At 50.4% G+C, this 25,611-nt stretch overlaps 4 protein-coding genes and 1 long non-coding RNA gene across 7 annotated transcripts; 1 reads left to right on the forward strand and 4 right to left on the reverse strand.

Moving 5' to 3' along the window:
• On the forward strand, positions 1–8,224 carry Tmem234 (transmembrane protein 234). Of its 2 annotated transcripts, none has more exons than XM_087551029.1 (5): positions 1–52; positions 311–462; positions 1,643–1,709; positions 6,907–7,071; positions 7,344–8,224. In XM_087551029.1, the coding sequence occupies exons 1-5, from the start codon at positions 37–39 to the stop codon at positions 7,427–7,429; spliced, it is 486 nt and encodes a 161-aa protein (XP_087407155.1). In that variant the 5' UTR covers positions 1–36; the 3' UTR covers positions 7,430–8,224.
• LOC148006061 (uncharacterized) lies at positions 1,260–6,689 on the reverse strand. Its single transcript, XR_015621151.1, has 2 exons — positions 6,046–6,689; positions 1,260–5,397 (listed from the first exon to the last, which is right to left on the reverse strand). It is a non-coding gene; the product is annotated as an uncharacterized LOC148006061 (long non-coding RNA).
• Dcdc2b (doublecortin domain containing 2B) lies at positions 8,223–13,926 on the reverse strand. The gene is given in 9 exon segments (NM_001431254.1): positions 8,223–8,541; positions 8,783–8,886; positions 9,285–9,420; positions 9,970–10,009; positions 10,117–10,263; positions 10,546–10,677; positions 10,881–10,957; positions 11,391–11,442; positions 13,661–13,926. Coding segments are annotated over 9 exon segments (1,035 nt in total). The 5' UTR covers positions 13,912–13,926; the 3' UTR covers positions 8,223–8,445.
• Positions 13,927–15,096: 1,170 nt separating this feature from the next.
• On the reverse strand, positions 15,097–19,212 carry Iqcc (IQ motif containing C). Its single transcript, NM_001400931.1, is given in 5 exon segments — positions 15,097–16,354; positions 16,447–16,553; positions 16,728–16,980; positions 18,561–18,704; positions 19,131–19,212. Coding segments are annotated over 5 exon segments (1,110 nt in total). The 5' UTR covers positions 19,173–19,212; the 3' UTR covers positions 15,097–15,790.
• Positions 19,213–19,385: 173 nt separating this feature from the next.
• Positions 19,386–24,394, reverse strand: Ccdc28b (coiled coil domain containing 28B). Of its 2 annotated transcripts, none has more exons than XM_087551030.1 (6): positions 24,328–24,394; positions 23,179–24,178; positions 21,040–21,206; positions 20,739–20,932; positions 20,513–20,535; positions 19,386–19,562 (listed from the first exon to the last, which is right to left on the reverse strand). In XM_087551030.1, exons 2-6 carry the CDS (start codon positions 23,583–23,585, stop codon positions 19,508–19,510), a joined length of 846 nt encoding a protein of 281 aa, XP_087407156.1. In that variant the 5' UTR covers positions 23,586–24,178; positions 24,328–24,394; the 3' UTR covers positions 19,386–19,507.
• Between the last annotated feature and the right edge of the window lie 1,217 nt (positions 24,395–25,611).

Below are 25,611 nucleotides of genomic sequence, written 5' to 3' on the forward strand. Positions count from 1 at the left end.
CTCTCGCTCCCGGAAGTAGAAGGGCCCGGCGTTTCCATGGCGGCATCCTTGGGTGGGTAGCTGGCCCCGCCCCTCTGCGGGCTCCGACTCTAACTCGGAGAATCTCTTCTCACTCCCCTGGCATCCCTGAATCGCAGGAATGCTAAACCACGCACCCTGGTCTCCCGGTCTCACTTCCGCCGTTTTGCCGGCCGGTCCTCCCGACCTATCGCTGCCCGGCGCGGAGAGCGCGGGAGGGAGATGGAGCCGGTCAGCCGGGCTGGAGGAAGCAGGAGAGGGCCGGGGTGACTTTCTGACCCTTTGCTTTCAGGGCAGGTGCTTGCTCTGGTGCTGGTGGCTGCACTATGGGGTGGCACGCAGCCACTGCTGAAGCGGGCCTCCTCCGGCTTGCAGCAGGTGCATGAGCGGACATGGGCCCGGCAGCTGGTGGGGGAGATGAAGGCTCTCTTCTTGAATACTGAGGTGCGTACGCTCGGGAGGAGCCGCTGAGTGTTTGGTCGCTGGTCGGCCAGATTCTCAGCCCACCTCCTACTCACTAGAAGCTCCTGGAAGCTCATTTATCCCCTGTGAGTCTCAGTTTCATCATCCGTAAAATGGAAATTTTAATGATAACCCATGTATAGGGCAGATAGAAGAATTGAGGTAAGACGCAAAACACTTAGCATTGGGCCTAGTACAGCGTACATGTTCAATCTATGACTTTTTTTTTTTTTTTTTTTTTTGAGACTGTGTTTCTCAGTGTAGCCCTGACTATCCTGAACAGTCTAGCCTCGAACTCAGGGATCAGCCTGTCTCTGACTCCCGAGTGCTGGGATTAAAGGCGCTGCCACGGCCAGGCTCTTAATGTCATTGTCACCCTATCAATTATATAACGATTTGGAGCATTTCCAGAAGCTTTCTTTGCCCTGGAGTTGTACCTAAGGAAGGCTATAATGAACTGCCTACAAGCCATAGCTGCCGATGTAAGCTAGCTAGATATGCAGCACTCTGAGGGGTACAGATAAAGTACTGTGTGAACTCTGAGAGAGATGGGAGTTGGAGGACAGGGAGTGGGCTTCCTGGAAGGGGTGACACTGTCACTCAAGGAAAGATGGGAACTGGCCAGGACGAGGGAGAGGATATTTAAGGCAATAGAGTACATTGACTGTGTTTCTCTCTTTGCTCTAAAGAGTCCTCAAACACATGAGTGTGGGGTTAGGGATTTAGCTCAGTGGTAGACCGCTTGCTTAGCAAGCGCAAGGCCCTGGGTTCGGTCCCCAGCTCCGAAAAAAAAGAAAAAAGAAGAAAACAAACAAACAAACAAACAAAAACCCAACACATGAGTGTTCCCTGAGCATTTGTAGCCATCCCTCCCCCTGGGGGAATGGCATAAGCTAGAACCCGGGTTCTCAAACTGAGTAGTAACTGGAAAGGGGCCTAATACCAGATATCCCACATGTCAGATATTTATATCACCGTTCATAAGTGTAGCAAAGTTACAGTTGTGAAATAACAATGAAAACAATTTTATGGTTGGGGGTCACCACAACATGAGGAACTGAATTAAAGGGTTGCAGCGTTAGGGTTGAGAACCACTGCTCTAGAGAACCGAGAAGACTGTTGCCCATGCAGGCAATCACTGACAGGTTTCTCCTCTTTCTAGTACCTGATGCCCTTTCTCCTTAATCAGAGTGGTTCCCTTCTCTACTACTTGACGTTGGCATCAACAGGTGGGTCTCTAGCTTGGGTCTTCTCTGGGGTGGAGGCCATATTTTTCAGGGAAACCTGAAACCCCTTGCACCTATTAGTGAGGGAGAGCACCTGTTTCTGGTCCTTCTGTGAGTCACAGGGGCAGTGAGGGGGATCAGTGAGAGGCCAGTCACTAAAGCTGGCCTGACAGTCTTGTGTAGCAGCAGAAGGAAAGTTCATTGTGGTCTCATAAGTGCTGACCTCTTGTTTGGGAGGGGGGGTTTTCTTGATACTTTTTCTGCTTGTGTGATGATTGTTTTAATTTTTTTGACTAGATTTATTTTGTGTGTGTATGTGTGTGTGCGCATGTGTTATAATGCGTGTTTGGTCAGAGGACAAGTTTTAGGAGTAGGTTCTCCTTTTATCTTGGAGATTCTAGTAATGAGCTGGGCTCATCAGTCTTGATGGCAAGAACCTTTACCACTGAGTGACCACACTGGCCCCTTTCAAATCGTGATCTTTGTATCTGTCTTCTAAATGCTGGGATTATAGGTGTTTACCAAACACCCATGTAAGTGATGTTCTGATTCCCCTCTACACTACCTGCCTGGCCTACAGTAAGTCCTTTATTTGAATCTTGGCTTTATATAGTGGGTTTCAGAGCACTGTGACGCCTCTAACCAACTCTGGCAGTCTGTTCTAATTTTCTGCTACTTCTCATTCTCTGGCTTGTTCTGTCTTCACTTGTCACCTGTCACCTGTCTCTGTAAAACTGTCCCAGTAAAGGGGCTGGAGAGAAGGCTCGGCAGTTAAGAGCACTGAGTGTTCTTCCAGAGGTCCCGAGTTCAATTCCCAGCAACCACATGGTGCCTCACAACCATCTGTAATGGGATCTTATGTGCTATCCTGTTATGCAGACAGAATGCTCATACATAAATAAGTTTAAAAAAAACTTGCCCCCTCCCATGCTCTCCCCTGTCCTGTCTGTTCTTGTGAGAGTTGGACATATCCTGTCTCTGACTCATTCTGTCATATTTTTCTCTGGTTAGTCACTTTGCCTGTCAATTAGACATCACTTTCATGGCTTTTGTCTACAAACTAACCTTACCTACATTGGTCAAAATTGCATACTAAGGGGCTGGAGAGACAGCTCAGCGGTTAAGAGCACCAACTGCTCTTCCAGAGGTCCTGAGTTCAATTCCCAGCAACCACATGGTGGCTCACAACCATCTGTAAAGAGATCTGATGCCCTCTTCTGGTGTGGCTGAAGACAGCTACAGTGTACTTATATATAATAAATGAATAAATCTTTAAAAAAAAAAAGGTGCGTACTAAGGGTGTCTGTGTTTCAGCTGGATCATACAGACTGTGAAGGTCTTTGGATGTGATTCCTTAACAAAGCAGCCATGTTGTTGGATTAAAATTTCTCTACATAACCTTAAGCCCAACAGCGTGCTAGTGCAAAGGGATTTAAAGCTGCATATTAACAGTTATAAGCTGGCCTGGTGCCTCACGCCCGTAAGCCCAGCACTCAGAGGCTAAGGCAGGAAGAGAGCCACAAGTTCATGGACATTCTGGAATACGTAGCATGTCCTGGGATGCTTAGTGAGTTCTAGGCCACGCTGTCTCAAAAAACTAACAAGAAACTCTACCCACCCCTTAGATTTTTGCTCTTGAAAAACAAAAAGAGTCCTCCTTTCTGTGTTTTTGCCTACCCTAGAGACAAGAGCCTCAGGAGGAGGAAAGAACCTGGTAAGGCGGCCTCTAGAGCGGATACTTGAGATTCAGCTGGAGAGAGTCGGTATCCATCAGACTTTCATTGCTAGGCTGGGATGCAGCTCATGTGACAGAGTGCTCACCCAGCATGCACAAAGATCTGGGCGCCATCCCAGCGCCCAGAAAACCCTCATGGTGGTTAACAGCTGTCATCCTAGTCCTTAGGAGGCAGAGGCTGGAGGATCAGAATTTAGGGCCACCCTCAGCTAATAACAAGTTTAGTAGGAACATCCTGGGATACTTGAGCCTGTCTTACAAAAGCAAAGGCGGGGGCTCCACAGGTAACCACACCCACCAGCAAGCCTGATGGCCAGACTTTGATCCCTAGAACATACAGGGTCAAGAGAGAAGCTCTTCTTGTTAGTTGTCCTCTGTCCTCCACATATTGTTGGTATTCTGAGTTTCAAGCCTCAGCCCTAATGCAGTTCCTGCTGAGGAAGACTGTGGAACTTACTAATAAGCAAGTGGTGGCATTGCTATTTATAAAGTTGTCCTGTTTTAAACTTATTTATTTATTGATTGATTGTACTTTGAGGCAGTTCCTCTGCATAGTCCTGGCTGCCCTGGAACTCATTTTATAGACCAGGCTGGCCTCGAACTTAGAGATCCGCCTGCCTCTGCTTCCCAAGATCTGGGACCCAAAGCACGGGCCACCACTGCCCAGCTTGTTTATGAAGCTTTTGTCTCAGTGTTAGGGATCGAATTTAGGGTGTTGATTAAAATTGGAACCACCAGGCATTGTGGTGCATGCCTGTAATCCCAGGGCACAGGAAGTGAAAACGTGAGGCTCTGGAGCTCAGGGTCAGCCTCAGCCACACAGAGTTTGAAGTTACCTTGGGCTACATGAGAAGTTTGCCTCAAGAAAAAAAGAGGTTTGAGCAAATTGCATTTTAACAACCTTTTTAGATTATTTTGTGTGTGAGTACTTTGCCTACATGTGCACCAGGTACGTGTTTGGTTCCCACAGAGGTGAGAAAAGGGTTTCAGATCTCAGAGAGAATTATGAGAGTTGTGGCTCGACATGTGGGTGTGAGAAACAAACCCAGCAAGGGCTGTTACTCTGTGCCATCGCTCTGGATCCTTACGATGTTTAATATTTCTTACGTGTGTACGTGTGTGAGTGCAGTGGTATACCTGTGCACATGTTGAGGTCATAAACAACTTTTGTCATTTGGCCCTTTGTGAGGCTCCCATAGATTAAAGTCAGGTTGGCAGAAGGTATTCTTACCTGCTGAGCCATCTTACCGTCCCTCGACCAGCCTCTCTCAAAACAGAAAGAAACCCTAAGCTTTTGAACTATGACTTTAAAGAGTCTCTGTTTCCCTTATGATAATGGTGAGTGCTGTGGAAATGTATCGCAGTGCACAGAGCACCCAGCAAGTGCAACAGTGGGAGCTGAGCATTAGCTCCTGTGCTCCTTCTGCTGTACCCTGTAGTGCTTGTCTGTCCTATGGCCTTGAAATCTCCATTCTCTTTGAGGGGGAAGACCTCATTCTTGTATAGGTTTGTTTGTTTGTTTTGTTTTGTTTTGTTTAGAGGTGAGTTCTCTCTATGCAGTCTTGGCTGTCCTGGAACTGGTATATAGATCAGGCTGGTCTCAAAATCACAAAGATACGCATTCTCTGCCTCCTGAGTGCTTGTACTAAAGCTGTGTGCCTGCATGCCTGACAGTTGTTTTTGAAATGATCTGTAGCCCAGGCTAGAATTCAGATATAGCCCAGGATGGCCTTGAACTCCTGGCTGTCTTCCTCTCTTAGCCTCCTAAGTGCTGGGAATACAAGTATGAACCACCAAACTTCTCAAGATCTTATTTTATTATCTAACCAGGATGGGGAGGTGGCTCAGTGGTTAAGAGAACTTATTCTTTTTTTTTTTTTTTTTTTTTTTGGTTCTTTTTTTCGGAGCTGGGGACCGAACCCAGGGCCTTGCGCTTCCTAGGCAAGCGCTCTACCACTGAGCTAAATCCCCAACCAAGAGAACTTATTCTTATAGAGGACCCCAGTTCAATTCCCAGCACCACATGATGGTTCATACTGTTCCAGAAGGTTCTGATACTCTCTTCTGACCTCCATATGTACAACACATGCAGAAAAGCAACACACTCATATACACATAAATCTTTAAAGAAAGAAAGGAAGGGGCCCCTCAACAATGGGAGTGGGGATGGGGGGGCGCTGCCCCTAAAGCTCTTGCGTGGCTGTGGATCCCATTCCTCTAACTGGGCTGCCTTGTCTGGCCTCAGTGGGAGAGGATGCACCCAGCCCTATAGAGACTTGATGTGTCGGCTGGGAGGGATACCCAGGGTGGGTCTCCTCCCTCTTAGCAGACAAGGGAAAGGGGGAGGGGGCAGCAATAGGGATGTAAAGTGAATAAAAAACTAGTGGGGAAAAATAGGAGGAAAACAGCTAAGCTGGTCTCAGACCTTGGATGTCAGGTGTTCATGCTAGAGTCCAGATAACCTGGACCCCAGCCCTGAGCCTCCAATCACTTCTGTGGAAAGAAGTGAGCTCATTCTTTTTTTTTTTTTTTTTTTTTTTGGTTCTTTTTTTCGGAGCTGGGGACCGAACCCAGGGCCTTGCGCTTCCTAGGCAAGTGTTCTACCACTGAGCTAAATCCCCAACCCCCAGTCTTTAAATTCTTTACATTGGAGTTATAGGGCTAAGAATAAAAATCAAATCTGTTCTATTTATATTTTCTAATTGTGGCTGAACTTGTTACCCTGGACATGTAATGAAACATCAAACACATAATCTGCACTCCTTGGATAGTCAGTGGTGGATTTCTGTTCTGTGAGACCTGTGTAAGTAAAGACCTCACTCAGCTGCACAATTCCCAAGCACCTTCACCTGACTCACTCTCTCCTCTGCAGGCCACCGTGTGGCCTTTCCCAACTTTCACACAAGTGCTGAGGTGACCCGGACTCAGATCTCTATGCTTCCACAGCAGGCACTCTACTGACCGCGTATGTCCCCAGTATCTGTCCCCTCCTTTTTAATAGTCTTGCTATGTAGCCCAGGCTGACCTCAAACTTGAGATCTTCCTGCCTCAGCCTCCTGATGGCTGGGATTGCAGCTATGTTCCCCAATATCTGCTTCATGATTATTATTTTCCAAGACAAAATGTTACTATGTGGGGTTGGGGATTTGGCTCAGTGGTAGAGCACTTGCTTAGCAAGCACAAGGCCCTGGGTTCAGTCCCCAGCTCCGAAAAAAAGAAAAAAGGGGAAAAAAAAAAAAGAAAAAAGAAAAATGTTATTATGTAGCCCCAGCTGTCCTGGAACTCCTGAGGTAGACCAGGCTAGCCCTGAACTCAGAGTTCTGCCGGTTTCTGCTTCCAGAGTGACTGAGTTAGAAATGTGTGTCAGTGTGACTGTCTTGTGTGTGTCAGTGTGACTGTCTTGTGTGTGTCAGTGTGACTGTCTTGTGTGTGTCAGTGTGACTGTCTTGTGCTACTTTTGTACAGGTGGTGACAGTGATGAAGGGAAGAGGGAAGGCATTCTTTGCATCCAGGGTTTTTTTTGTTCTGATTGCTCAGATCTGACTTTAGCTGTGCCTATCTGTAACTCTCTGGCCATCGTCTTCACACTGATTGTTGGGAAGGTCCTTGGAGAAGATGTTGGTGGAAAAGGTAAGTTGAGCTGCTGCAGGTCAGGGGATGGTGCTTGGGCCTTGGCATGTGTGAGCATTTCCTGCGATCCTGTCTCCCACGGGTGGGAGAGGGAAGGTCTTCCCTTACCTTGCCCTTCATCCTCCAACAGCTCTCTGGCTTGCTTGTGGCCATGTTTCCTTTCCCTGGGCAATGTGGGGGCAGAGGCTGGGATGGAACCAGGACCCGGGGTCACCATCTGGGCCTCTTCCTCGGCCCGCTGACCTGGCCCCGTGACGTTGTCTTTACCTCAGGAGCCGCGGCTGGCATGGTGCTCGCCATCGCAGGGGTCACACTGTGCGTCTCAAGCTCGGTGATCAAGACCCAGGGCCAGCCCTGACCCTCAGCTCCACTGCGCTCAGCCGACAGTGCTAGGCACTGAGGTGCAGGCCGTGTGATAGGCCAGCTCGCCTCTCTCACCTCAGATCACATCTACCTCGGCTGACAATAAGAAATGCACTGTCCAGAGTGCCTTTCCAGAATAGCCACGGCGCCACAGAAATCCAAGAGGACAGCACTGGGGCCAGGCATGAATGTTCTGTAACCTTCAGTGGGGTCCACTGTGGAGATTGAGCACTGGGGCCAGGCATGGTGGAGCACTCCTTTAATCCCCCCACTCAGGAGGCAGAGGCAGGCAGGCTAACCTGTTTACAGAGCGAGTTCCAGGACAGCTAGGGCTACGCAGAGAAATCCTGTCTTGAAAACCAAAAAGAAAAAAAAAACATTCAAAGTATTTAGCACTGGAGACTGTACAGCCACCCTCAGCTGCCTCTGCCCCAGCAGCCATCTTGTCCTCCTGCTGCCACCGCAGGCAGCTGTTACCCAGCCTGCTTTACCTGACCTGCTCTAGACTGTCCGCATCCACACAGCGCCTCCTACGTGGGAAGGGCTGCTGCAGTCTCAACCAGGAATGTCTGGGAGCCTCCAAGCTCCCTTACAGTGCTTTGGCTGACTGAAGGTGGGATTCAGGGAGAGGGGTTACGTCAGAGTGTCAGCTGGAAGAAAACCAAGCTGGCCCTGGGTAAAATGCTCAACTGCCGGCCCCTGAAGTAAGTAGACTGCTGTGGCCAAGCAGCACCTAGCTGCAGCAAACATCTGGCCAGTAGCAGCTCTCAATAAACGTACAACAAACAAAGCTTAGCAAATATTTTATTGTAATGAGCCTGCTCCTGAGCAGGGGTCACATAAGGAAGTAGCTTCCATAGAACTTGCTCGCCTGTGACTGAGGAGGGGTGAGGAGGCCACACCTACTGTGAGCCCAGGAGGTATGGCTTCTCCAGAACACATTGCTGAGGGCTGGGGACTAGAGGTGACTGGGAGTGGTTGTCCGAAGTTTCTATCTGAAGCTCCCAGCACTTAAGATGGTGGAGTATGGGTGGAGGTTGGGGCTACAGCTTCAGGCCCAGGCTGGTGTTGCGCAGACAAAGCCTCTTCTACTGTCTCTGCTGCCCTCTGGTGGATGTGTGGAGACATTCTGAGCTATGTGTATGCCCAGTTTTCATCAACTGCCAGAGGTTCCCAACCCACGAAAGGAGCCTAATGGGAATTAGGACGTCCCACAAGGGAAACAGGAAGCCAAGCCGGGCTTTCAGATTTAGATCTCAGTCATCCGGAAGATGTGCCTTGGAGCCTAGACTTTAGCTTAGACCTCTGCCCATCTGAAGACTTTCTGGTGACAATGTGATGGGCTTACCTGATCCACAGGTTCCTCTCTGCAGGTGTTTTCATCCTCATCCACTTCCTGAGCCCCAGCTGTCTCCTTCCTCGGGTACGGAGCCCCATAGACTCCCTTAACTCCTACAAAGAGGCAGCATTGGCTGAGACAGCTGAGACATTGGCAGGTTGTAGGGCCCTCAGCCTTCTGTGCCTTCCCCTGCTACACCAGTTGGTTCCCCTGAGCCATGTCCACATTCTCCAGTGCCTCAGAGGAGGAGAGAACTGACTCCACAGAGTTGTCCTCTGACCTCCACTGGGCCATGGCATGCATGTGCCCATGCGCACATAACAGTGAATACGGGACATCAGTAAAAGAAGCAAGGGACATTCAGGTAGAGGGGTGGCACATAACTGCTGAAGCACCCAGCAGCAGCAAGGGCCACCATCCTGTCACATCAGAGGGGACTGATCTGGGTGCTTCCTAGCATGTGTAAGCACAGGTGTAGTGCAGCAAAGGGCCAGCCCCAGGGCCCCCTAACCTGATGCAAATGAGAGAGGAGGGAGCTTGCTCCATGGCTGAAGGGACTGCTGGGATCTGGCATAGAAAACGGATGGCTTAGTTTCTCTGGACTCCTTTGGAGAAGGCTGGGCTGCCTGGGCCTTGTGGCCCTGGACCTACAGATGGGACAAGGTTAGAGTTTCATATGCTGACTGTTCTCCCCTTTCCCGCTCCCCAGTCAATGCTTCAGTGTGCCCTGCTGCTGTGCAAGCTTGGGAGAGGCCATGTGCTTTCTCCATATCCTGCCTGCCTGCCTGCATTCCTGCATTCCTCTCAGGCTGCCTCTCCAGGGACAGCTCAGTCCACACTGGCATTCAGAGATGCCCAGTGAAACCAGGCCGCTTTCTGCTCTTGGGCCACAGGCTCACTGGCTCATCTGGAAGAACAGGCCTGGAATAGGAGGGTAAGCAGAAGGTTGAGCCCTGCTATGCCAAGTAGCCAGTTCCAACATCTAACCTAGTGAGAGGCATGTGTCACTCTGTAACTGTCCCCCTGAATGAGTCTTTTTGCTTATGCTTGAGAACTTCAGTTCCCACCCCTGAGAAAGTCAGGGGAGGGAGGAAGAATCAGACTCAGGGCTTGCTGAGCAGATGCATGGGGTGAGGTTGGTGTCCTCAACCAGCCACTCCCCTTCACGCATGCAGGTGTTCCCCCTTGACACCTACCCTCTGCCTGTGGGCTTTGTACTTAAGGCCTGGAGGACACCTGCAGGGAAAGGAAGGTTAGGGGTGAGTAGAGGGGAACACAACCATAGCTTCCAGGCCAGAGGGCACTTCCTGTGACCTGTGACCCTTCACCTCAAACAAACCTACCAGCAGCCCCTGGACAGAGAGGGGCTGGGCACCAGCAGCTCCATATATGGGAGGGCTTTGAACTCTTCTTCTCCAACGGCCACATAGTAGTGGCCATTCACCAGAGCAGTCCCTGTGGACAGTGGGAGCCCCTCGAGGGTGCAGAGTCTGGGAGAAGAGGTAAAAGAGATGGTGGGTAAGAGACTGCTTCCTACCCTCTGAGTAGGCACTAAGCTCCATCAGAGGACCTTCTGACTCTGGTCCTCAGGGCAACAGTTAACTTAGGTTCTGCCCTGACTGGAGGGCTGGGTTAGGGAACCCCTCCTCTAGGGCACAGGAGGAAGTCCAGCTGGAGAGAACACACCTTCCCATGGCTGTTTCATCCTGGGGAGCAGCTAAAACAGTGTTGCGCCTTGGAGGGGGTGCATTCTCCCTTGTCTCCGTACTCACTTGTGTACAGTCCCACTCTGTACCGTAGCCTTCTCATTCAGTAGCTTCAAGACCACTTCCCAGTCCTGGATGGCAGTCTGGGACAGCTTCAGACTAAAGGGGGGACTTAGCAGGTCCCCATTCCTGAACACACTGAGACAAAGAACAATAAGGGCAAGGGTCTCCAAGAGTCCCTCTGTGAAAGGGAGTGCAAGAACCAAGTGGTCCAAGAACCACCGACATGTTGGGTTTTTAATCTTCCCACTTGTGATAGGAAGAAACAAAACCCCACTCCTGTCTTCTTGGCCTCAGGGAGTCACAAATCCGTATTCCCCACTCCCGAGGTTGGCACTCACTGGATATAGCAGAGGGTGTCTGCTGGCAACCACTGTCCAAAGGCCCCATCACATGGGCGCTGAGATATGGGAGACTCCTGAAACCAAGGCAGGTCTTCAAGTCAGAAGTTCAGGGCTTGCTGGGACTGGTTAGTTCTAACCATGGGGTGAGCAGACAGGACCCAAACTTGTGAAGGCAAGCGAGAGAGCAGGGTGAATCTGGTCACACCTTCCTGAAAGGAGCATCTGTGTTTCCTGGGCCACATAACTCCTGTCCTTTGCCCTTGGATGTCACCATTTACTTATTCCTTTGGGGACCATGGCCTGGAGATTAGGTCAAAGGCTGGGACTGAGCCAGAGGTAATGTCCTCAATCCTATGTCCCAGGATAGCAGCAGGGTCTAGAGCAAGCGTGATGTGCTCCCTGAAACCAACAACTCTTGCTGCTTCCAGGACCTTTCTCAAAAGTGGAGCAGTCCCAGGAGGGATGGGACAAAAGAGGCTACAGACAGTCCCCACCCCCAGGACTTACATGTTGTTGCCTGTTCTTCCCACCTGGGTATTTCCTTCCAGGAGGCAAATAGCTGAAAGGACAGATAGGTCCCAGGTCACCTTAAGGAAGTGTGAACCTTGACCAGGTAGGTTTATGCCCATTACAACTGAGATTCTTAGCACCATGGCAGGTCTGAGGAGACAATTCTGTGGGTTGCCCTTTCCCTTGACTACTTTGAGATGGGTATGGTGGTACATACCTTTAATTCTAGCACTTCTCTGGCTGGGCATTGGTGGCACACACCTTTAATCCCAGATCTTGGGAGGCAGAGGCAGGTGGATCTCTATGTTCAAGGCCAGCATGGTCCACAGCGTGAGATTCAGGACAGCCAGGGTTATACAGATAAAGCCTGTCTCAAAACAAAACTATTCTAGCACTCCAGAGGCAGTGGCAGTGGGATCTTGAGTTTGAGATCAGCCTGATCTACCTAGTGAGATCCAGGCTAGGCAGATGGGAGGATGGAGTTTCCCCAGGCTAGCCTCTGCACAGAGTATAATGAAAGATGATCTTCAACTTCGGACCCTCCCACCTCTGTGTTCTATGTGCGAGGATTATGGGCCTACAGTCGTTACTGGCCTGGCTCCAAATTCTTAAATTTGTTCTCCTACCCCTCCCACACCAATCATCTGTTCACACTTCCTTCCTGATGCAGCCAAGCATCTCAAAGCCTCCGTTAGACGAGGACCATCCTCTGTGGCATGAGGCAATCTTCCAGTAGCTGCCCAGCACCCTAAACATCCCTCCTCACTGGAGCACTCTCTTTTTGAGCTAGGAATGTGGATGACTTAGGATCCCTGAGTACTGAGTAATCCAGGTAGATATTAGGTACACCATTGTTGAAGACCAAAGGCAAGCATGAAGTATCTTTTTTTTTTATTCATTTATTTTATATATAGGCACACTGTAGCTATCTTCAGACACACCAGAAGAGGGCATCGGATCTCATTACAGATGGTTGTGAGCCACCATGTGGTTGCTGGGAATTGAACTCAGGACCTCTGGAAGAGCAGTCAGTGCTCTTAACCGCTGAACCATCTCTTCAGCCCCCAAGCATGAAGTATCTTACTATAGCCCAGAAATTCCCCGGTTCATGGGCTGATTTTATTTTCACTTTGTATGATAGTCAAAGCGATGACTTGTACAGGTTTACACAGAAGGTGACTAAGTCCAGACACCTTGTTCCTTCCCTCTAGTAAACTACTCCACTGAGCTCTCGGAGCAGGTATGGAAGGTAGGGCTGAGTTGGGAGCTCTCATCTCACTGCTCTTCCACTTTGGAAGACAGTGTCATCTCGCAGGGATGGACCAATCTAACAGGAGCTTCGGACACTGAGTAGTGAGCTCATCAGTGACGGTGGGATTGCAGCAGCTCTCAGGGTTGGAGAGACCAAGCCACTTACTGCCAAGCCTGACCTCCGAGCCTACATGGAGAAAGAAAAGAACTAACTCTGGCGAGGTATCCCGACACACACACACACACACGCGCGCGCGCGCGCACACACACACACACACACACACACACACACACACACACACACACACAAGAGCACTCCCTGCTCGCTCTTCCTGAGGATGAGTTGATTCAGCACTTGGGAGGCAGAGGCAGGGAGTTGGAGGCCAGCCTGATCTATAGAGTGAGTTCCGAGCCAACAGATGCCATATGGTGAGACCCTGTCTTAAAACAAATTTGGGGGGTTGGGGATTTAGCTCAGTGGTAGAGCGCTTGCCTAGGAAGCACAAGGCCCTGGGTTCGGTCCCCAGCTCCGAAAAAAAGAGCCAAAAAAAAAATTGGGGGGAGAGGGGTTTGAGAGACAGGGTTTCTTTGTCTATCCCTGACTGTCTTGGAATGCACTCTGTAGACCAGGCTGCCCTCCAACACAGAGATCCAACTGCCTCTGCCTCCTGAGTACTGGTATAAAAGGTGTGTGCCTCCCACTGCCTGGCTTTAAAAACTAAATTACTCAACAAAAACAGCTTTCAGAAAGACATCCAATTTACAGAATTCTGCCCGTAGGCTTGTCCTGGTTGTGATGGACATACACCTTGGTAACAGAACTTAACTCTGAGTTACAGCTCAATCTGTTTGCTTACATAGCCTCTGGCCAGTTTCTCAGTGTGCTTCTGCACTCTGGTAGTGTACAGTCTCTCCCCAGGCTTTGGAAAAATATTAGCCTGTTGACCTGAAGTACTAGATGCACTGTTAATCCCACCGCCCTCCCCAGACGCTCAAGCCAGCCCCCATCCACTCACTGGATCTTGTGGAATCGTTCGAAGCCAGCAGCCACATACTGCCCTCCGTTCTGTAAGTCAGCCAGGTTGGTGACAGGGTGGCCATCACTAAGTGTGTAGAGGGCACGTACAGCCAGTGGGGCTTGCACAGCTGATGTCACCTCATAAAGGAAAGCCTCCATGGTGGGGTAGCGGCGTTGGGTCACCACCAGCTGGTGGCCTGGAAAGAAGGGGTCCCCATTTCGATACACCAGTATCCTCTTGGCTGCCATAGTGTATCCTCACTCTCAGACACAGAGCTGTTGCCAAGCAACTAAGCCAGGGCTGGGAGATGTGCCAAAGGTGGAGTTCTGCCCTCTTATCCAGGAAGGCTGCAAGCACCTTGGATGGGAGCATTTCCCTGAATTCAGGGTCTCAGATGGGCCTCATAGCAGGACAGGTGTGATCATTTTTTCACTGACTTTGCAGTGAAAAACTCTAGCCCTTGTTCAGCCTGGTCTGACGCCATTATGAAAGGAAGAGCTTGGGCTCAGTGAGAGAGAGATGTCCATCTTGTCCAAGGTTTGGGCTCCTTTAAACAACTGAGACCAAGAGCAACCAGCCTGGAGCCTGTTACCCAAGGAGGATGGCTAGTTCCCTTGGCATTGTTGCTAGCTGGTTCTGGGGATGACACTCCCATGTCAGTGGGAGGTGAATCAGATGGCCCAGAATCTGTCCTGGTCAGAGGCAGGAGATAAAAGGAGACAGGCTCAAAACTTCCCCAAAGCCTGTTCTGACATGCAGGTAACTAAGGAAAGCATCAAGGTATGGTATGTGGACTGGGGTCCGTTAATAGCAGCCAACGGAAGCCTCACTGAGTGGGCAATTTACAGACTCAGCACCACTGATGGAACAAAATTTACGTGGGGTTGGCAAGAAGGCCCAGTGAGAAACTCTGAACTCTTTTTTCTTCAAAAGATTGTATATATCTATATCTATATCTCTCTCTCTATATATATATGTACGTACAATGTAGCTGTCTTCAGACACACCAGAAGAGGGCATCCAATCTTTCAGATGGTTGTGAGCCACCATGTGGTTGCTGGGAATTGAACTCAGGACCTCTGGAAGAGCAGTCAGTGCTCTTAACCGCTGAGCCATCTCTCCAGACCCTCAAGAAAAACTTATTCTCCATGGTCCTCTCACCCTACCATCCCCAAGAGAAGGTGAAATTTTGTAGCAGGTAATAAAAAAAGGAACTGTCTCAGGCTAGCACCAGCACGGAAGGCCATATGGCACCAGCAGCATCCTCTCATCTTGGCCTGCCAGACTTGACAGACTCTCTGGCCCAGAGCTCTTGAACTGTCTCCACCCAACTCGCTAAGTTCCCTTGGCAGGTCACTGTCACGCTAGCCCCATGCCCCTTGTGGTTATAGTCACAATTCCCAGTAACCCAGCAAAATCAAAACTCTAGAGGCTTGTAATTTATCAATCAAATTTATATCAGTAAATTCTCACCCCACAAAACGTCCACACAATAAACTCAGGGCTAACTGAAATTGACAAACTGCCCACCTAGATAAGACAAATTGTCCTGTAATTACCCATCCCATATAAGGTTCATAGCCACCTGTGGCTATTTAAAGCCACCGGATCTGGGTCATCCTTCTCTCCTCCTCCTTACTCTGTCCCGCCTCTCAAATTCTCAGCCCGCTTGCCTTTTTCACTGCCATATTTTGTGCCTGCAAGTAGACATCAATCCACAAAATTTGGTTTAAGTCACAGGCAGAAGAGAAAAGGGCGTGTCGTCCTTCTCTCTCCTACTGTACCAGCTCAGCCCTGCAGCTTCTCTTAGCCAGACAGCTACCAAAGGCAGATGTGGGGCCAGGGAGGCAGGACAAGGGCCTGCTTCCATATCATTTTTCATAGCACCCCCTTCCTTTCCTGGGTCCCCAGGTTGCCTGCTGGTCCTGCTTTCCGTTTTCTGCCCTTCCCCCAGGCCTGTCTTGTGGAAGACAAGTTCTCCAGTGCTTTTCATTTCCACTGCAGAGTCCGTGCTCTCCCATCCTTCTGCACTAAGCTCACTGCAGACCCATGGTGAGATCCAGGCTACCATGTTCCTGCCCTGCCAAGGTCTCATCCCAAATCCTGCGGCCTTCTGAGATACTCAGATCATAGGGCCCGGCGCTCTGGCCAGTCAGCCTCTTTGTAGCTTGGCTTTCTGGAATATCTGTCCTCAATATTTAGATTTTCACTGAGAGTGGGCAGCTGTGTTTCGACCTTTCCAGAATAAGAACTCCTCAATTTGAGGTCCCTAAGAGTCTGATCTTCTAGGAGTTTCAGCTGCTGTCGGGAGGTTTCATTAAAGGGCTGTCCTCCACGGTCTGGCCCTTTGGTGACCCTGACCCCTCCAGCCTGGCTCTCTAATGCTGTAGGCAGCTGTGAACCAGAGTTCCGATAGAGTTCCCCGCCTTTAGCCCCAGCAGTGGCTTTGCTTGTACTGGTCATACTGTCTGGGGGTTTCTGCGGCTGCAATGTGCCCCTGTGGCAGGAATCCTCTGCATGATGTGGCTCTCCTATGACCCCGTCTCTATAGGATTGGTTGTCCAGAACACAGCTTGATTGCAACCAGGTCTCCTCATAGGCCTGTCCCCTGTGCTTCAGGCACATCTTAGTAGGCTTGTCTCTGATCTGGCTTGCTTCTGGGGATCGCAGTGTTTGCTTGAGAATCAGGTACTGTTAGGGAAGATCAGAGGCAGGCTTGCTCAGGCACAGCAAAAGGCCCCTCCCCACCCTTGAGTTCAGAGAGGGCTCTCAGTCAGTCCTACCTCCTTCCGACTGTTAATGGCCTGCTGTAGCCACAGCAGCTCCATGGCCAAGTGGTTGCGCTGCTCCTGGAGTTCCTGTTGTGTCTGGGACAATCCTAGATCTGTGACTTCAATGAGGAAGAGACATCCTTAGACACTGGGAACTGGGCTAGCCCTAGATACCCTTCACACTCTCAGACAGAGAAGAGGTGGGGAGGGTTGCGACTGAATCCTTTTGTGGTTCGTGGGAGGCTAGGACCCAGAGGAGGTCGGGGCTTGCCCTGATCTAGCTGGATCCATACCTGCACTTTGCACCTTGGAGATGGAGGGGTCTCTGCTGTTCCCCTGGCTGGCTTTCCTGCCCGGCTCAGCCTGCGGCCAGGCGCTGTCACCTCTGCAAAGACTTCCTGGCTCTGCTGGGTTTTTATCTGTCTTCCTCAGCACCATCTCCTCCCAGAGGAGCTCTTTTTCAGAGTCTTTATGTGGGGAATGGCTCGATAGTTTCTGCTCTGGATTTGGTATTTTCTCTATTTTCCAGGATCGATGAGATTTTGCCTTATGAGAATTTAGAGAAGTGTGAGAATTGCAGGGCTAACACCACCACCACCACCACCACCACCACCACCACCACCACCACCATCACCACCACCGGTGTCTGGAAACCATAGTCTAATGGGGAAGTGGGTAGGATCAGGGATTGGGGTATGAGGAAGTAAACCTGCTTTCTCTTCCAATGGCTGATGTGTTTATAAAGAGAGGGGCGATATGTCCTACGAAGGTGTAGTCAGGAGTCGGGGAAGGGGGTGCCTCAGTGTAGGCCCAGGCTGAGCCATCCCTTCCTCCCGAGGATCCAGCCACATGTTGGTATAGTACAGAATAGAGTTTATTCAGGGTATAGGGAGGGAGTTAAGAGGGTCATCAAAGCAGAGAAAGGGAGTGAGTAGAGAAGCAGAGGCCAGCCATGAGCACCTGGAGAGAGAGTGGGAGCAAGAAGGGGGAAGAGCGGGCTGGAGAGATGGCTCAGTGGTTAAGAGCACCCGACTGCTCTTCCAGAGGTCATGAGTTCAATTCCCAGCAACCACATGGTGGCTCACAACCATCTGTAAAGAGATCCGATTCCCTCTTCTGGTGTATCTGAAGACAGCTACAGTGTACTTATAATAAATGAATAAATCTTAAAAAAAAAAAAAAAGAAGGGGGAAGAGCAAGAGAGTGAGGAGGCGGACTGGAGAGATGGCTCAGCGGTTAAGAGCACTGACTGCTCTTCCAGAGGTCCTGAGTTCAATTCCCAGCAACCACACGGTGGCTCACAACCATCTGTAATGGGATCTGACACCCTCTTCTGATGTGTCTGAAGACAGCAACAGTGTGCTCATATAACTAATCTTAAAAAAAAAAAAAAAAAAGCTGCCCTGTGCATAGGCATGGAAAAGCAGCATTCAAATATAGGGTTGTCAGATTTTTTTTTTTTTATCCTTTTTTTCGGAGCTGGGTTGTCAGATTTCTAAGCACACGCTTTTCACAAAACATACACACACACACACACACACACACACACACACACACACACACGAGAGTGAGGAGGGGGCAAGCAGCCCCTTTTATAGTGAGTGTGGCTGTGTGTGGTGGGGGGAGCACATACCTGTCTGTTGGCCAGGTAGCTGTGGGGGGAAGCTTGGACAGAATGCTAACAGTGACTACTGAGGCTCTTGGCAGAAAAAAATGAGTTTCTGTCTGGGTAGCAGCACACACATCTTTAATACAAGCACCTGGGAAGGCTGAGGCAGGAAAACTCATTGAGTTCAAGGCCAGTCAGGGCTACCTAGTAAGGCTCTGTGTCTGCAGACTTTTGGAGCTTGTTGGAGAGATGGCTCAGCAGTTAAAACTTGTTCTTTCAGGGGACCCAGTTTCAGTCCCTAGCACCCATATGGTGGTTCACAGTTATAATTCCAGTTCCAGAGGGTCTAATGTCCTCTTCTGACCTCTGGAAGTGCCAGGCATACAGTGTGCAAACAACAGGCAGGACACCCTCACATAAAAAAAAACAAAAACAAACCTTCAAAGTGGGGAGTCCCACCATTCCCCAGAACCCTACAGCAGGTTCTCCTTTCCTTTCCCGCTGCGGAGTGTAGTACCTCTGGGAGAAATATGGGCTTGGGAATCCAGCCCCCAGTCCACCGAAGTGTGCGGACGTCACCCTCAATCTCCTCTACAATTGCCTCATACTCAGCTCGAAGGCTCTGGAATTGACGTCGGACCAAGAAGCCCCGGAAGCCGGCCTAATATAGAGAACGAGTGCAAAGATACCTCTTAACATTTTTAATGGGTGATCTTGGCTAGTACTCTTGTTTTGTGGTTGTTGACAGGTGGGGAATCAAGCCCAGGGCCTTGCACGTACTGGGCAAACACTCGGCCTCTTGAGCCCAAAGGGAGAGAGATCTTTGCATCCTGGGGCTGCCAGAGAGAACACGGAGATGGGGAAGGGTTAGGCGACTATGTTTTGGAGCTCTGGGAAGTGAAGAGAAGATGCTGAGCTGGACCCTCATTCTCGATTTAAGGTCCTTTTATCTTCCCTAGCCCCGCCACAGCTTCGCATTCTACAGTGCAGTGCAGAGGGCGTGCGGGTAAGGGACGGTGTGTGACAGCTGCATCTCGCCGGGAGGTCCAGCCCCTGACCCCAGGACCACTCGCAACTCCATCCCGACCTGCAATGTAGACACCTTTCGAAGGAAGAGATCGGGATCCATCTTGCCGCTAACCGCCCAGCGCTGTGCGTCACCCGCACGCGTGCGCTTGCGCGGTGAGTCTTCAGGCAGCGCCGATCCTAGGCATGCGCAACAGGGCCCCACACGCCGTCTCTAGCGTCACAGGCTGATTCGCGCACATATCCGGGTCCCGTTCGAGCCGCCCCTCCCCATCCCAGCGTCTGGCACTTTGAGAGCAAGGAGAACACCGAGGAGTAGCTTTTCCGTTTGTTTAATTCCAACCAGTGCCCCCGACCTCATAGCACCTAGGGAGCTCCCGAATCCGTAAAAAGTCACAGTTTGAAGAGAAGAGAGAAGCAGAAGAGTCCAGGCAGCACCTATGCGGCTGGCTGCTCCTCAGGCTCAGCATTCTCTGCCAAGTGCAGCTTCTGTCTGTGCTAGTCAAGGACTGTGACGCTTTGGATCTGTGTATCCACATGCCTTTCCACCCTGTACAGACTCTGTGTGTGTGCGCGCGCGCGCGCGCGTGTGTGTGTTTGTGTGTTCAGAGCCACCACACCAGGGCACAATTTAAGGATTAAGAGCTGAGGTGGCATATGCCTTAAATCCCAGCACTTGGGAGGCAGAGGCAGGGTGGATTTCTGGATCTCTGTGAATTCTTTTTTTTTTTTCCTTTTTCTTTCTTTCTCCCCCCCCGCCCCCCCGGGGCTGGGGACCGAACCCTTGCGCTTCCTAGGCAAGCGCTCTACCACTGAGCCAAATCCCCAGCCCCATCTCTGTGAATTCTTAGGCCAACCTGCTCTTCTCAGGACAGCTAGGGCTACACAGAGAAACCCTGTCTCGAACTCCCAAATTCTCCCTCCCCACCCCAGAAAAGGCTGAAAGGGCAGGAGAACACCAGACAAGCTTTGCTATGTATCCTAGGTATTGGTGTCGGTTTCAAAGATTTTCATCGTGTCAGGGCTTACACCTTGAGACAAAAACGATATCAGTGTTTAAACCATACTCCCTACATGTATTTTCCTCTCCTCTCCTGCCCCGGTTTGTTTGTTTCTTTAATCTTGGTTGTCCTAGAAGTCACTATGTAGATCTGGATGACCTCGAATTCAAAAAGCTCTATTTGCCTGCCTCTGCCTTCTGAATGCTGGGATGGGATTAACCACACCTGATATATTTTTCCCTTAGAATTTGGGAAATTCCACATTCCTCTTAAGTGGGAGCAGTTTGTGGCTAATTCTGAGTCGGCAGGACAGCAGGAGATGGGAATATTTGTCATGTGTGACTATACCTAGACGAAGGAAAGAAGAAACTGATTACCCGCCCCTCATGTCTCCCTCACCTGAGAGGCACACCAACCTCATTAAGCCTCTTGAAAAGGATACATGGAATTGCTAAGATCTTCCAGCTGTCAACAGAGGGAAAAGGAGGTTTATGTCAGGGGACCCAGAACAAACCTGGCTGCTCTGGGGAAGTCCTACTAGTGGAGCTCGAGGAACTCACAGCTCTTGAGTTCACGTACCCCCAACTTTTCACTGGGAGACTTGGGAGCCTGTGCCCTCTCCACCCTTGGTGTCCCCAGGATCCAAACCAGACAGCTCTATGACCCACATTGCTAAGCAGCTGGTCCAGGTTGCAGTCAGCCATTGTCTTCTTCTGCTCCTCAGGCAAGCCTTCTGTGACCCCATCCTCTTCCTCTTCCTCATCCTCTTCTTCCCCACACACATCTAGGCTGAAGTGCAGTCTGGCCAACTTCTCCTGCATCTCCCGAACGTGCTCCAGCTGCTCGAAGGAACATTCTTTCCCTGGACAACTCTTGAGTTTAGGAGCCAGCCTGCGACCCTAGCCCTAGCCTGCCCCCACACCAAGACCCCCAGCAGCACCCACAGAACTACCCTGTTCCTGGACTTACCAAAGGCCTGCAGGCGGCCTGAATGGAAATCATTGAGCAAGTTCAGTAGCCCTCCCTCCATCTCATAGACGTCTGTCACTTCAGTCAGGAAGGAGTGTTGCAAGGGTGTGCCCGCAGAGCCGCCTCCACCTCCAGCCAGCACGGGGCGGCATTTCTCCTTGCCTACTCTGAGTGAGGTAGACATGACCATGGTCATGGGTGTGCCACGTCTCTCTGCACTACCGCATCTGTCCCACCCACTCATCAACACAAACAGATGTTTGCTCAGGTCCTGCCCTGAGCAGCGGGATAGGTTAAGGGAAGGAGCTAATGAGGGAAGAAAGGAAGAGGGCAGAAAGAAATCTGTTTCCACAGATGCTGTAGCCAGAGGCCTACCTGCAAGGAGACTGGCCGGGAGCCCAGGAAGCCCCTAGGACTCTGGATAGGTCACTTGTCCTTGGCCTTTAGGGAGTCTCTTCCTTTACTGCCAATGAAGCACCTCCCACCAAAAATCTTCCTGCTTTTTTTTTTTTTTAAAAAGACTTATTCATTTATTATATATAAGTACACTGTAGCTGTCTTCAGACACACCAGAAGAGGACATCAGATCCCCATTACAGATGGTTGTGAGCCACCATGTGGTTGCTGGGATTTGAACTCAGGACCCCTGGAAGAGCAGTCAATGCTCTTAACCACTGAGCCATCTCTCCAGCCCCTTCCTGCTTTTCTTGTTCTGTTCCAGAAACTGTTCTGAATTTTCCATCTCCTTGCAGGCGTGGCTCTGGCTACAGCAGGGTAACCCACTCTTGTTTCCCCAGAGTAACCCTGAACACGCCAGCCAGTTGGGCCTTCCTTCCTCTTTGATCGCATTTCCTACTATTCTCAAACAGCCCTGAACTTAGGATGAAACCTACTACAGCCCTGCCAGGACCGCTGGCCAGGCAGATGGTATGGAGTCCCACAGAGGACACTGTTTTGTTTAGAACAATAGGGAAAAGAACACACTGTATTTATGGAAACAAAAGTGGACACAGGGTAGGATCCAAATTATTTTTTGTTTTGTTGTCTTGAGATGAGGTCTAACTATTCAGCCTTGAGTGGCTCAGAACTCACTGTGTAGTCTAAGCGCTGTCCTAATAGAGATCGACCAGCCTCTGCCACCCAACCCTAGGATTAAAGGCATTTGCCTCCATACTTGAATTCCAAAATTCTTTTTTTTTTTCTTTTCTTTTTTTTTTTTCCAGAGCTGGGGACCGAACCCAGGGCCTTGCACTTGCTAGGCAAGTGCTCTACCACTGAGCTAAAAAACCAACCCGAACACCAAAATTCTTAACATTGACCTTTTTTTTTTTTTTTTTTTTTTTTTTGAGGCAAGGTCTCTTATAACCCAGGCTAACTTCAAACTCTCTACATAGCCAATGATCTTTGAATTCCTGATCCTCTACCACTCAAGGGCTGGGATTGTGGCCCTACACTGCCACTTCCAGCCAGACTCCAATTGTTTAAAAAGAACTGAGGAGAGAACTTAAACGGGCTAGGGAGAAAGTTCAGTGGGAGAGCACTTGCTTAGCGTGTGGGGGTATCTTGAGTTCAATGCCCCAGCATTACTAAAATAAAATGAAATTAAAAGGAAAAAATTGGGAGCTGGAGAGATGGTTCAGTGGTTAAGAGCACTGACTGCTCTTCCAGAGGTCCTGAGTTCAAATCCCAGCAACCACATGGTGGCTCACAGCCATCTGTAATGGGATCTGACGCCTGAAGACAGCGGCAGGGTACTCATATGCATAAAAGAGGAGGAAATCGTTCCTGAGGTAGGGAATAATCCCTACACTCCTACAGCTGTTCTCGCCAGTGTCTTTGCTTTTGTGGCTCGCAACCTTTTCAGTCTTGAATAACCTCCCCTCTTCAGTGTCCAGCAGCCTCCTCTCACGCTCACACTCACTTCCTCTCCTCAGAGATACAGCCTCACTCTGCGAGGTTCCAGGGAGTCCCCGGCTTTTCTCTCCGTGTACTTGACACGCACTGAATCTACATCACCAGTGCATGGGGAAGGCATCATTTGCTGCTCAGCGGTGATGTCTGAAGGCCACCCCCCCCCTTTCCACAGTGCTTAGCCCATAGCAAGTCTCCATGCTTGCCAAGCACCCCCTCCTTACTCACCTCTTGAACTTGGCTCGCTGCTTGGGTGACAGCAAATGAGGGAGTCCCAGGGCCAAGGAGCCACTATGGCTGGTGGGCACAGGGACTCTGCGCAGTGTGCCTGGGGCCTGGGCTGGTTGGGTCAGACAGGGCTTAGGACTCCGTTTCTTCTTTTTGTCTTCCATTGGGTGTTGTCGGACCTCAGGTCTGGGAAGGAAGATAATGAGGGGCAAAATCATCCCTTCATTGAGCACTCCCTTTGATCTGAGAAGGGATTTCACATTTGTCCTTGTCCAGCAGTCGGGAGCTCTGTACTCTTGTCTGTCCCATGCCAGCCTGCTGCTGTCCTGTGGCCAAGGCCAGCAAAGCCCCTTCTTCCTGAAAGCCTCGTCTGCCTGCCTGAGGGGGCTGGGCTGGACCAGGGTCATCGTGCTGTTTTCCTGTCCCTGCAGCCCAGAGCCTGGGGCTGTAGAAGATGCTCAGGAGGTGACTAGGGGAGCCAGCTCAGGATCAGGAGGGTCAACAGTCTGTGTATGGCAGACACTAACACTGCAGGAGGTAAAGTAGGGGCACCTGTGAACACCCTACTGTCAACCCGTCAACCGCATCAACCAGGAATGGCCAGCTCATCACTTCCCTACTGGCCTTTCTCTTGTGCTTCACTTCATCTACACATGCTAAGGATGCCCACAAGTTCCTGGGACAGCTTCTAGTCTCTTCTTTTTCCAGTCACAAAGTCTTTGGGGCTAGACCTCCAACAATGTCTCTAACTGTGACTGGATTGGCTTAGCCTGATTCCCATGCAGCCCCATCACCGTGTCATCTGGTCTGCTGGGGTCCTCTGCAGGGGTGCTCTCAGCCCAGACTGTTATCAACCAGCTCGATCACTTTACTTCCGAGATAGTGACGGTGATGGTGGAATAGGAACAGCTGGGTGGCATCAGTGGGGCTGGGGGTGGGGTGGTGGTGGGAGACAGGGAACTGTCTCTCTGTGTAGCAGCAGGGTGACCCAGTAAGTGACCTGATGGAAGTGGCAACCAGAGTGACTGTGATTAGCCTGGAAGATGTGTCTAAGGAATCACTCCGTTCTCTATTCCGGCTTCAAGAACGAGCATCAGGTGCGTTACTCCCCCCTACCCCCCTTCCCACACCCCTTGGGGTTCTACTGACCTGGAGGTCTGGGGTCTGGAGTGTAGAACAGTGCTTCTTTGCAATCTCCTTCCACCCTGTTTCCTCTGTGGAACCAGAGCTGGTGGGAGCTAAGCGGGCTGAAGGTGATTTGCATTTAAAGAGAAAGTAGCCCTCTTTGGATTCACCAGGAGCTCAGTGGGAGGAGCGTCCTCATATTGATTTAACAGTTCCTCTTACCTACCTCCCACATGAACTAAGGGAACTCTGTTAGTTGCGGGATATGGATTTAAAATTACTTTCTTCTCTTGTCACGCTTGGAGGGAATCCCTTACAAGATGGTGGTGGCTTTGTTTGTAGGCGGGGAATGATGGGAGTAGATCAATGTGTGGGCATAGGCGACATAGAAATGTATAAGATAAGGAGCAGGCGCCAGAAGAAACAAAGACAATCAGTATCCAAGCGCCCTGTTAAGCCCTTTATGTACATCTAATCCTTATAATCCTGAGACATAATTGTTATCCCGATTTCACTGAAAATAACCAGTCGTCATTCCAGGACAATGTCACTGTCCCATAACATCCAGACACTCCTAGCCTGTAAGTGCTTTTGAATTGACTTGACTTCTTCCCACCACCTACATAGGGAGGACCAGAGCAAACAGGAGACCTGGAGACCTGGCGGGAGGTGGGACGTGTGAGCGCCTGAGGAGGCTGACCCAGAACTGTTGCTTGTAGTGCTGCTGGCCAGGAGGGAGGTCCGATCAACGAGGCAGCTATTTAAAGATCTGGCAGAAGATCCTGGTTCAGATCTCCAGAGCAGCATCTGATGCCGCAGGCCAGGCTGCCCAGTAGGCTCAAATTAAACGGACCTAGGCAACAAAGCATCCATCTTCCCTTTCTTGGACCCTGGCTGTGGGGACCCAGAGGTGTTGCTTCTGCAGACCCCAACGCTGGAATCTTTTCTAGGCGCTTTTAACATGCAAATGGCTCTAGGAAGCAATATTAATTCAAGACTTCTGAATAGCTGGGAACCAGGGGGAGGGGAAGAGCTGTCGGAGTGGTGCCAGCTTCCTCCAACACAGGGGCAAAGGATCCAGAAGCACCTCTGGGGTTCCCACCTTCAGCCGCTTCCCCCAAGGAACCAGGTTTTGTAGCACTACTTTGCTTGGAAGCTCCTGAAGGAATCCTCTCTCGCCCTACTGGAGGACTTGGAACCAATGTGGTGTCCGTTGTACACAGTTTATTAGTCTACCACAGCTTCCATAAGGCTTTATCGTTGAGCTTTTACCGCTTTTCTGCCTAACCAACCCAGAGAGAACTGGTG

The sequence above is a fragment of the Rattus norvegicus genome, chromosome 5 (genome assembly GCF_021556685.1).
Source record: "Rattus norvegicus strain SHRSP/BbbUtx chromosome 5, alternate assembly SHRSP_T2T, whole genome shotgun sequence".
In the NCBI taxonomy this organism is placed as follows: domain Eukaryota; kingdom Metazoa; phylum Chordata; class Mammalia; order Rodentia; family Muridae; genus Rattus; species Rattus norvegicus.